A 12,426-nucleotide genomic window follows, 5' to 3' on the forward strand; every position below is an offset into this window, starting at 1 on the left:
GTACGAGACGGCATGTTTTTAATTTGGTTCATATGCACGATTCATGTGTACCAGAAAGCTGGGAAAAATATGCAGCAACTAGTGTAAAATGTAAAGAAAGGTAAATAATATGTATAAATACTCACCTACTTAATTCAAGCTGTACTCAGTTTACTGAATTTCATAGATTTAGACTGTTTTATTCATACATTTTCCCAATATTCTGAATTATATTTTTTATATTCTATATAAACTTTTAAACAACAGTTGAAAATCAAAAACTCTAAGTTGTTAAAATCAACTTATGACTAAAATATTATTAGTCTGACTAATATGTAATTAGTTAGTAGTAAAATAAGTATTTGAAGTAATTTAATCAATTTTCTTTTAAATGAATTAAAAATTATTAGACAGAAAAAATTACTCAATTTTATAATAAATATTTTTATATATTTTTTTTAATCTAAATAAATTAATTTTACAAATTTATATTATGTTTAAAATATTGAGATAACGGTTTAGGTATTTCTAAAAAAAAAAAAGTTGTCTTTAGCCTAAAATTAATGGTTTGCTTGACTGATCAATTATAACAAAACCATTTTTTGTGGCAAAAGTGCAAATTGTCAATTCTGAATTAGATTTTTCCAAAACCTTCTGTTTTAAAATTTCAGTTTGTTTAGGAAAATTCTATAAATTTTTCTTTTAAAGGTTCTTTAAGATAACAAAGTTTAAAAGCATGTCTCCTTCTGGTTTTACTATAGAATTAACATTTGTTTCCGTTGTTTATCAAGAAACCATACAAATTGAATTTGGAATGTAAAATTAATTCCTTCCATTGTATTTGGAAATGCATTCTAAATTTTTAAATATTTTTCTCTTATCTTTAAAGCTTCTTTAACTTGTTCTAAAAACATTGTTGTTTTAATTTCATATTTCTTTTTCCTTAATAAAAATTATTCTTCTTCCGCTTCTTGTTTTCTTTTCTTTAAACAAAATATTTTAGGTTCGACAAGTGGAGTCATATCTTGCAGGTTGTAACTACTTAAATTGCTGTTTTTTTTTGTGTTAATAAATTAAATGTATTCTTCTGTATTTATTAAACCTCTTTCTGCTAAATCTACATCTTCTAATATAAAAGTTAACTATCTTGTAGAAATATAAAAATATGTTTTATCGGATTTAATGCATGCTCTGTGTGCAAGTTCTAGTTTCTTTCTACCTTTTGGCTTCTCTAAAATTTCTAGATAATTCATTTGTAAAAGATTAAAACTAAATGCATTAATGAAAAAAATAGATTATTTTTTTCTTTTTTGTGTTTTTCTGGAAGCTTACTGCTGTAACCAATAATTTTAGTCATTAAACTGTTAACCCAGTGTGCATAATTTAATAGTTTTATAAACAGTACAACAGTTTCTCGCCATTTTTAAAAATTATTTTTGTGGTGTTATTATGCAGCTCATCCCCAGCTATATAAAAAATTTAATCTCTGCATAAATTTGTTTCCATTTCTATTTTATTAAATATCCCTGTAAAATCCAGAGTAACATCCAAATTCAAAAGAAAACAATTGTCTCTTCTAATTTTTAAAATTCCAGATAAATTTTTCTAAAAGCTGTTCTATTTTAATGTTTGCAAGTTCCACTTTGTAAGTAGTTATTTTAAATTAATTTTATTATCAATCATGGCCCATTGGTATTGCTATAAATTAATTATATAATAATTTCCACTTATCAACTATTTTTATTATTATGTCCGAGCACTTTAGGGATATTAATCCATCATCAGAAACATTTTTGTGTTGTGGATCATAATTATTTCCTTCACAAATTAATATATTAGATGAATTTTGAATTTTTTAAAAACAAAAATTATAAATACAATAACTGATCGTCATAATGTAAAAGTGATGTTGACATTGTCCATCATGTCAGTATGAAGCTCTCAATTGTTATAAATAAAATTTACAGTAAGGTTTAGATTTTTTTAGCCTTTATTCATGTCCCGCTAACTTGTACTTGGAAAATTGACCTCATAAATAAGTTTTACAAGATGCACAAATTTCTTTTTTAACCATTAGTATGTTGTTATTAAGTTCTCCATCCTTTGCAACTAAAATTTTTAAAATCATTATGTTGTCACAAAAAGGATCTGTTAACGATTTAAACAATCCTTCTTGTTTACGGTAGTTTTCAATATAATTTACATCCACTACATCTGTACCAAGATGTCCAATATTTTCTGTAAAAAGTCTGTTAATTATTTCAGCATAGGTTTTTTTAACCCACTTCTTTTCTTTTCCACTGAAAATTTACTTTAGGTTTTTAGGACATCATTACTTTTGTTTTGAAGGATTTAGCCATATGATTATTCTTAATATTATTTTTTTATTATTGCCCTACTTTTAGTTTTGTACTAACGTACTGTTCAGATCAATATGACCCGATGTGTATTTTATATTATATTATGTAGCTTTACCCACTGTGGATGAGGTGGGTTAGGGATATTGTGGTTGTGTATACAGTATAATGTCCCTGTTTGGATGGAAGTTTAATATGCCCAAACTTGTATGTATTATATCATCATCAATTATGAAATACTACTCAAATAAAACAAATGATTCATAAAATAATGAGCATTATGTAATTGAGTATGTTCACAAATTTTACTTGACTGTTGTAATGAAGCATGTCTCAACATGAGTTTTTGTCATGTCACTTGCACACATAACAGGCATGATTCTATTAATATAGATTAGAAAAATTCAGTGTATTTAGTCATGTTTCACTAGTTTATATAGTACAATATGAGTATGGCAAATCAAATAGAACTGAGTGAAGATCAAGAAAACATTGCAGTTTTGGACAGTGAAGAACTGTTAGAGATTGAAAATTATGTAAGTATCGGGAGTGATAGTGATAATGATGACTCTAATGTGAATAGTGGAGCAATGCAAAGAAATTCTGCAGCAAGCACAAGTATACTTTCTAAGGATAGAGAGATTCAGTGGAAGGTAGAGCCTACACAGCAACACAACAACACGACAAGCTGCCTAAAACATTATCAAAAATGCACCCAATGTCACTAGGTATGCATCTTCCAGGATAACAAACTTGATGAGTTCTTTTCGTCTTATTTTCAGTTCTATAAAAAATGAAGTGATAGAAATGACTAATATTGAGTGGTCTCAAGTGTATGGAGAAAAATGGGTGAATTTAGATCACATCCCAATGCAAGCATACTGTGGATTATTGTTACTGAAGGGCTTTTATAATTTTCTTGGGGAATCAACAAAAAAACTTATGGGATTCAGATACTACTACTTGTCCCATATTACAAACAACTATACCTGTTGAAATGTTTTGTTCAATATCTCAAGTTTTATATTTTGATAATACAGTGACATGTCAAGAATGAAGGCATACAGTTAAATTAGCTCCTGTGCATGAAGTTTGAGAAAAGTGGGTAAAGTTCTACCAAAATTATATTCTCCTGATGAAAATGTACAATTGATGAACAATTAGTTGGATTTTGTGGCTATTACCCTCTCAAACAATATATTCCCAAAGTATGAAGTAAAGAAATGGAAATTATGTTATAGTAGTACTTCTTACATACAAAAATTACAGGTGGCCAGCCAGAGAAGAATCAGGTAAAAAGACTTGTATGTGATTTTACTAGTGACTCAGAGATCACAATGTTACAATAGATCATTTTTTTACATTTTATAATTTATGGCAGTTTCTCTAAGACATAAAATAACTATGCTCAGTTTTGTAAGAAAAAAAAAGAAAGAACTGCTGTTGCAAATGATGAATAAGAATGTTCACAGTTCATCCTTCTTTTTTGCTAATAACATAACAGCAGTGAACTATGTTCCAAAAAAGAACAAAAGTGTTGTTTTTATGAGCACTTTACATACTGAAGTAGAAACAAGCCCGAGCACTGACAAAAAAACCACATATCATTTTAGATTATAATGCTAGTAATAGTGCTGTAGATTTTCTTGACCAACTCGGCCACAACAGTAGCAAACATAAAACTAACCAGTGGCCAGTGATAATTCTTTAGAACATGCTTGACATATCTGCATACAATTCAAATGTTCTTTGGATATCATTCAATCCAAACTACATTAAAAGTTCACTAACCAAAAGAAAATTTTATTTACAAGGTTTGGGAAAATCACTAATTATACCATATATAAAATCAAGAAAATATATGCCTAGAACATTGAATTTTCTAAACATTGTGAATAGTAATGCAAGGACAAGTTAAAATTTTGCCTCTTCCAGGAACTTCTAACGGGGAAGTTATAGGGACAAAATGTATATGGTGTAATTTTTCAATAAAAATGTCAATAAAATGAACATTTATTTGTTTTAAATGTAGCAAAAATTTATGCAAACTTCTGATTTTTTTAATTGTTATTATTGAATTATTATTGAGGCATTATATAAGGCTAATTTTTTACTTATCTGAACAGTTTAGGGGGTCAGTTTAGACACAAAATAAATATGAATCAAATTTTATACGTATGTGTTACATGGGCATTTTATAATATATTTTTAGATTATAGACTTTTTCTTTCTTTTTCCTGTTTAGCCTCTGGTAATTACTATTCAGATAATACTTCAGAGGATGAATGAGGATGATATGTATGAGTGTAAATGAAGTGTAGTCTTGTATAGTCTCAGTTCGACCATTCTCGAGATCTGTGGTTAATTAAAACCCAACCACCAAAGAACACCGGTATCCACGATCTAGTATTCAAATTAGATTTTAGGCTGGACAAAACTAACTTGACTGACAACCAGCTTGGACCAAACCAACTGATGATATAGTACAGATAACATGCAACTTGAAAGATTACTTTATAGAAGACCTGAAAATTATTAATGTTTATAGCTGCTTTCACAACAGCTAATGAAAGATTGAGATTGTACAATCTCATATGTTGGATAGACTTAGTGATAATATAGTGTACTATTATAAACATTCAATCAACAAAAGAATCCTTTTTTTCTTGTTTAGCCTCCGAGAATTACAGCTCAGGTATTACTTCAGAGGATGAATGAAGATGATAGGTATGAATGTAAATGAAGTGTTGAGTAAATGAACTGTTGTACAGTTTCAGGTCAACCATTCCTGAGATGTATGGTTAATTGAAACCCAAACAGAAGAATTAGGAGGTGACAATTATATAATGAATTTGTTTCAACAGGTCCTAATAGTTATTCTTACACAACTTTAAAAGGGAAGTATGTGACCTAAGATGCTTTACTTTGAACTATGTAAATTCAAAAGAGTCTGATATGAATGTTAAGCATAAAATGGTTGAAAAAGAAACTGAATCTATAGATGTAACTTAAAATTAAATAACAAGAAAAGTAATGACTAAATATCTTGTAAATAAAAAGATCAGAAAGAAGTTTCAATTTGATTATAATAAATGATTGATACTAAAAGAAAAATATGAAATAATTGATATTTTATGTTTTATCTTTGAGATACTAATTGTACATTAGGATGAAGGTGTAACTAAAATTGAATTTGCATGATTTGAGGAAAGGATTCTAAAGGCTGTGGACCATTAAATATAAAGTCAAGATTATTATAAGAGAAATCGAAGTTAAGTTATATTACGGGAAACTTAGGTAGACAAAGGTACCTCCCAGAATGGGTTCATTCTTAATTGGTGGTATGGTTCCAGGAGGCAGGATTAAAAAAAAGGGAAAGTTAGATGGAAATTTTTTAAGAGAATTCAAAGTCAAAATTATTTTAAGAGATCATGTGGAAATTATTTTTCACTTGAAACTCTCTTGTTGCTCCAAATCATCAGTATTAACTGCATCCACGCAGTAAGGCGCACACACGCGTGCGTATCACACACATAATATTCTTTTTTATGTATTAAATGTAGCTTTTTATTACGTTCAATATTCATTTCTGTTTTTCTATAGTTTCACTTATTTATTCTTTTTAGATAATTGAAGATTTCAATATTTATTTCTGCAATGCTGTTGAAGTTGTTATTAAAATATTGTTGTAATATTGCAATTCTCTTCTTAACAAATATGGAGCCTACGGAAATCAGGACTAAGATTTATTGAGCAATATTAACAGATAGATATTGGCTATTATTTACTTTTTATTAATCAACATTATGATTTATATCAATGAATATATTCAGTTTATTAAAATAATAAGTGTTTAATAATAATCAATAATAAATAAATAATAATAATCAATTTAATTAATTCGTTTTTACTACCTTTAAATTAGTGTCATGGGCCATTAAAAATATTCTTGTATTATAATAGAATTAATAAATAATTATATCGGATTACAATAGTTTCCTCAAGTAATAGAAATCAAACTGGCGATCTTGAGAACTAAACGAATAACTTCGAGTTGCAGAAGTTTTGTAAGGGTTTAATAAATACTTTTATGACTTCAAAAAAAAAACCAATATTGTTTTTCATCAACATAATTTAAAAAGTAAAATTATAACAAAAAATGTTATACAATCTTTCTTACTTATGTTTTACAAAGATAAATGTCATTGTATACAAGCGCAATTCGAATATAAGTGAGACTTAAATCGATTGCAGCTGTCGGCTTCACTACCCGTGTAAATGTTTTCGTTCATAGTTCCATTGTCTGATCGCATCCATTATAGTTAGCGCCCCACGAAGCATACAGTGCGTGACAGCCACATATATATCATAACAAACAAAGACATCCTGCACTGAACCTACGCAAATGTTTATTCAAATTTTCTCTTTTCTCATTCCACTGACTTCTGAGAATAAAATAATCTCATTTGAACGCAAACAACTTATTAAAACAAACTCAAACACAAGGTACCACAACTCATTTCAAACATAATAAGCACATTAATTATTATTACAAAACGAAATTAATATTAGTCAAAGAAAGAAAGAACTTCACTAACATGAGCAGAATCGAGCCTATAATAATATTTAAATTAACGCGTTTCATTTTAAAAAATTATCTCAAAATGTAATAAACTTTCAAAATCCATTTTTTTGGATCTTTTACATTACGGCAGGTTGTATAGAATCATCAAATAAAAGTGTCTATTTATTTATGACAACGTGCGTGCTTACGTTGCTTGAAACACGGAAAACTGTTTTGATGTATTGGACTGTGCTCTGAACGGTCCGAATCGACGCCACCTGATTTTCATTTTTTCCTTTAATCTAAGGCAACCTTTAAATGGAAAATGCATGCAGAACGATGAGTAAGTCCACCATATCGTCACCAATCTGTTTAAAGGAAAACGCGGTGGAATTCTTCAATTAGGGCATCGCCAAGCTCGTCTCCCGACCTCAAAACTCCAAAAAATCAACAGTAATTATGTTCAGAAATGGTTTTAATATATGTTTTCATAGTAAGTACAAGGATTTTGAGTTACAGTAAATTGTTGTCAGTTTATAACAAAACGAATCTTTTTTAAAATCTTACTTTTGTACTTTTGATTCCAAAACAATAAATATTTACTACCTTACAGTCTCCCTATTTTTCTTCCAGTTCACCATCAATACAGAAGAAGTTATTGATAACATATAAGAGAGAAACATGGTCACAATCAAATACGATGACACTATAACATACACTGACAAAGATAAGTTGACTAAATTAAAATGAGATAGTTGATAATAATATGCGTAACCAAAACGCATTGATTATACAAAATTAATATTGCTGAATATGAACAAATGTCTTCATTTGTTCATATTATTAGACTTATTCTTATAAGTCTTGCATTTACTGTCATTAAAAGTAGCTATAAAAATTTTCATATGTTTTGCGGTCAAATGTCACCAAAATACTATTTAATAAGGTACAGTGGTTTTTTTTTCTGGAGGACACAAAATGTATAAAATAAATTCGTTGATTCATTCTTTTAGAACATTTAAACATCTGAAAGCCAAGATAACTGATTAAATAAAAATGCATCATGCAGTGAATTCTAATCAGGGGCCTCATTCTTAAGAATGTCAGGTTTAACGTAGAGCTCTACAATTTATTTAAAAAGAATAAAAAATTGAAGGAAGCTATTTACAAAAGTTAAAATACATATATAAATTATATTGAGACATTAATATAAACATGTTTGCGCAAACAAATGTAGGAAACTTTTATTAAATTATTCTTTCTGGTAATTCTCTTAAAATAGAGAAAGACTGGCGTTTGTGTTCATGATATAGAAATTTAGTCTGCCGCTGAAAGATTAACAAAACACCTGGATGTTTCTTGCTGTTGTTTTAACAGCAATCATCATATATCGAAAGCGTTTATAAAAACATCGTTTATGGCGTTTTCATAAAAGACGCAGCCTTACAAATCGAAAATTACGAGGAATATCGTTATTTGCTGATTTTGAAAATGGAAGTTAACCATTCTGGGAAAATTTAAACCCATTTAAAGAATCAGGATTAATGTTAACTTAGCTTTATAATGCGAATAAATTTTCTCTACAAGTCTTTATTAAAAAAACAACCACGAAGAAGAGAATTACCAGGAAAAAAGTTAAATAAAAGATTTTTGTATTTGTTGTGCAAACACGGACCAGATTAAGGTTCCTGTGATCAGAAAATTCAAACAACCACAAGCTGTAAAAGATATTATGAATTACGTACATGCTACATCCTACAGCTCAAACTTTAACCTTGTATTTTCCCTTATTTATCTTAAATTAAGTAAGTCGATCTGGATAATTTTTTTACTGCCTTGTACGAAGTATTGTGATCGCGAAAAATTTCGATTTTCAGATTTCAACGGACCACACTTACGTACGTATGTATCTAGCATAACCAAAAAAACGATTAACCGTAGAATTTTGAAATTTTAGATTTAGGACTTTTGTAACATCTAGTTGTGCACTTCCCCTTTTGCTTGCAATCGACCCGACCAAAGGTGTCCAAAAAAGCCCAAAATCCAAAAAATTTGGATTTGGACTTTTTCTTAACTGCAGTAATAAGCCATCATTGGGAGATTTTCAACGATATATCATAAGTGGACTTATTTTCATTTGTTTCAGAGTTATAGCAAAATAAAATTTTAATTAATGAAATAATTAGCTCTTACAAGGGGAGGGCACATCGGTTCAAATCCAACTTCATTTCCTTTTTTTTTATTTAAATATTATTAAATAAATTTAAAAATAATTAATTTCCGATTGAAAAAAATATGAAAAAAATCAGAAGTTATTAGTGAAATAAAATTTTTATGTACTTTTCATTTTAATTCAAACATTTTTGCAGAGGTCAATAATTATTAATAAATCAATATATATATATATATGAAGATTCGAACTGATGTTTGTATGGTTACGGATCCCACTTACTCTCACATACACCACATAACTACTTGAGCGATGTGAAACAAAATTAATATATAAACTAATGTAAAATATTGATACGGACTCCAGAAAAAAAATGTGATGCAATGTAGTGTCCACCACTGCAGTTGTGTAACTATCCATTTTGTTAAAGAATTGGAGAATCGTATCTCACTTCAAATGAAATAAATTTAAATGAAGTTCAGCAAGAAAAATGTAAACATGTAGTTTAATAGGCGGAGAAGAAAGTCATGTGGTGTCCACATCAGATTTTTTTTTAAAAATAGAAACTTACACTGAATCAGTTTGTTAAAAATTTAAAAATATATCTTGACGATAAAAATGTTTAGTACCCGATTTAATATTTACTACCCGTAGTAGGTTTTTAGCCAAGTAATAGATTTCTCAATAAAACTACCGGATTTAATTTAAAAAAACTTTGCAATTTTTTGCGTATAATAATATGATTGATTGCAATTATATATTAAAAAAGCGTCGGCAGAACACTTAACTTTAACAATTTTACATGCCACCGGCTTTTTTTTTATGGATATCTTCAATAACATCTGAGAATAACTGCGATAATCTCTCGAATTCGCCATCGAATCTCTCCTTTAATCTTATAATTAGTTTTCTGAATTCTTAGCGTTTGACTTACTTTTCAAGTAAACTCCAAAAAAATAATCCATATGCATTAAACCTCATGATTTTGAAGGTCAGTTGACATGACCGATTCATGAAAGAATTCTTACAAATGGTGATCGTTTCGTTAGCTGTTTAATTAGTCTTGTCATACAATAAGTATGACATCTTGTCATAGTACGTTTGGAACCACATATCATCTAAATCAATCAATTTAGGCTACAAAAAATAATTTATTATTGTAAACTATTCACCCTAAGTCCTTGGTTGTCCATTTTTTTTTTTAAAGTTCACTTATACGAAAATATTCTTAGCTATTAAAAATCATTATAACAGCTTTGTTTTCAAGTAATCAATCAAAAAATGTATCACACCTTATAGTCAACCGGCTTCATTTCTGTAACAACTGAATTTTAAATCCACGTTAAGCATAATTCCTAATTTACTTTTAATCATTCTTAAAATTCTCCATGGTAAATTAAAAAGATAAGTCAGAAACATCTGTCAATTTACCTTTATTTAAAATGGTTTGGTGTTTTGCCTTTTCATTTCAAAACGACCAAAAATTTAAAAATAATTATTCAACATTAAAATCAATTTTTGCATTTTTGGCATTGGGAATGCACGACTGCTATGAACGGCTTGGAATTAAACCCTTTAATCTTCAGCAAACTTTCAATAACTGCGGTTCAGCTGAACCAGAACGCTTATGCGTTTGTATACCATGCACAGACCAAGTTCCTTCAAATTCATACTCTGTATTAAAAATTATTTTATCTGTTTTAATTAAAGAAAAAAATAATAATGAAAAAAATCCGATTGGAGTAGTAATACTTTCTTCTGATATATGATCAGAAAAAAGATGACATAATTGAATAATTAAGTAGAATCAAATGAGATACTTACGGAGGTTCTCCATCGCAGTTGAGCGAGTCTAAATTTGAGTCCTTGTTTTTGGACCCGTTGTCTTGGCTGCCTTTCACTGCCAAACTGGAAAAGAAAAAGAAATATTGACAGAAGGTATAAAAAAAGCCAGTATACTAAACATAATAAATTAAAAACCAATACAATAATATATAATTTTACGTATAATATATAAAATTTGTATCGGTAGATTGTTTACGGCACAACTATAGATTGGTTGTACGTGATTTCATTTGCTGACAAAAATTACATCTAAAAATTGCACAGCCATTCTAAAAAACATCATATGTAAGGCTTACTAAGGAGCTGACGTGCTCCTCACTATTTTCTTCATTGAACCGAATATATTGGTGCATGTCAGCATATTAAGCCCACCGAAGTGCAGGTAATAATATTCAGTCCTACTAGTACAAATTAAATTTTCAATCTGTTCACCTCAGCGAACGACTGCATGCAGAACACAACTTTTTTTTACAAAGAGAACAGCTTTTAATGGTTTGTACCTAAAAAAAATTAATATATGTCGCTACCATAAGAAACACGTAAAATAATTAATTAAATTACAACTACTCGTAATCAAAAAGATATCTCAATTCAATACTTTCAATGTAAAATATTATCACCACCTGCAATGAAATAACTGTTGTCAGAAATTTTTTCAATTTTTCAAGTTGCTTTTTACATAGATTTATGTAAAATTAAATAGTTTTAAAAATATTTTATTTTGAAAGTTCTTATTATAAATATGCTCGTACATGTAAAACGTACATTTATAAAATGGTCAAGACACAATAATGTTTGGAATTTTTAATTTAATATGGATATATCGAGTTAAAGTCTCATGGTGGAACTCTGACCTTTTTTTTTATCCATTCTTTACAACTGGAATTAATGTAGGCACTAGAAGAGCTGAATGAAGTTCAAATGTTTAATATTAATTTGTAACAATTAAGATAAGGAATCGCTATCAAATATCAAAAAATAAGTTCATAGGTTTCACCTAACTTGCAATGATATTGTATACCTATTTGCATTGAAGAATCCATCTAACTACATCAGCCAAAGACGTCAAACCAAACAGATCCTTATACTTTCTATCAGAATTTAAAACCCAACATCAAAATTTTAAATAAAATGATATATTTTGAAAATATTTAGATAATCGGTGGAGGAAACCGTTACTTGATGAAAATCCATATTAGGAAAAGAAAGTAAACAGATATGTTATTTGATTTTACTAAAATTATTTTAAAAAAAAAATATATATATATGTATACATAAATTCTGCCTCTAATACACGAAGAAGATATTGTGTAGCAAAACAGCTATTGTTGGATTTAAAAAAAATAATAATTTTGAGAAAATCAAATAACAAATTTGTTTATTTTCTTTTCTTAATATTTCAAAGTGGTTGCAAGTTTGCAAATTCTAAATCGCTAGGAAAAGTGTCATAAACGGGTATTTTTTTTATAACAAATATTAAAGCAAAGAACCAATAAGGATCATAACGTTAT

The 12,426-nt window shown here is 28.5% G+C and overlaps 1 protein-coding gene across 1 annotated transcript in view; it reads right to left on the reverse strand.

Moving 5' to 3' along the window:
- Positions 1-12,426, reverse strand: part of Dhit (regulator of G protein signaling double hit) — a 108,063-nt gene that overhangs the window by 39,187 nt on the left and 56,450 nt on the right. Inside the window, exon 2 of the mRNA XM_075358951.1 lies at positions 10,895-10,978. Within this exon, the coding sequence (XP_075215066.1) occupies positions 10,895-10,978 (84 nt within the window). The remainder of the gene's footprint in view (positions 1-10,894; positions 10,979-12,426) is intronic.

Source organism: Lycorma delicatula, chromosome 3 (assembly GCF_047948215.1).
Source record: "Lycorma delicatula isolate Av1 chromosome 3, ASM4794821v1, whole genome shotgun sequence".
NCBI classification, from domain to species: domain Eukaryota; kingdom Metazoa; phylum Arthropoda; class Insecta; order Hemiptera; family Fulgoridae; genus Lycorma; species Lycorma delicatula.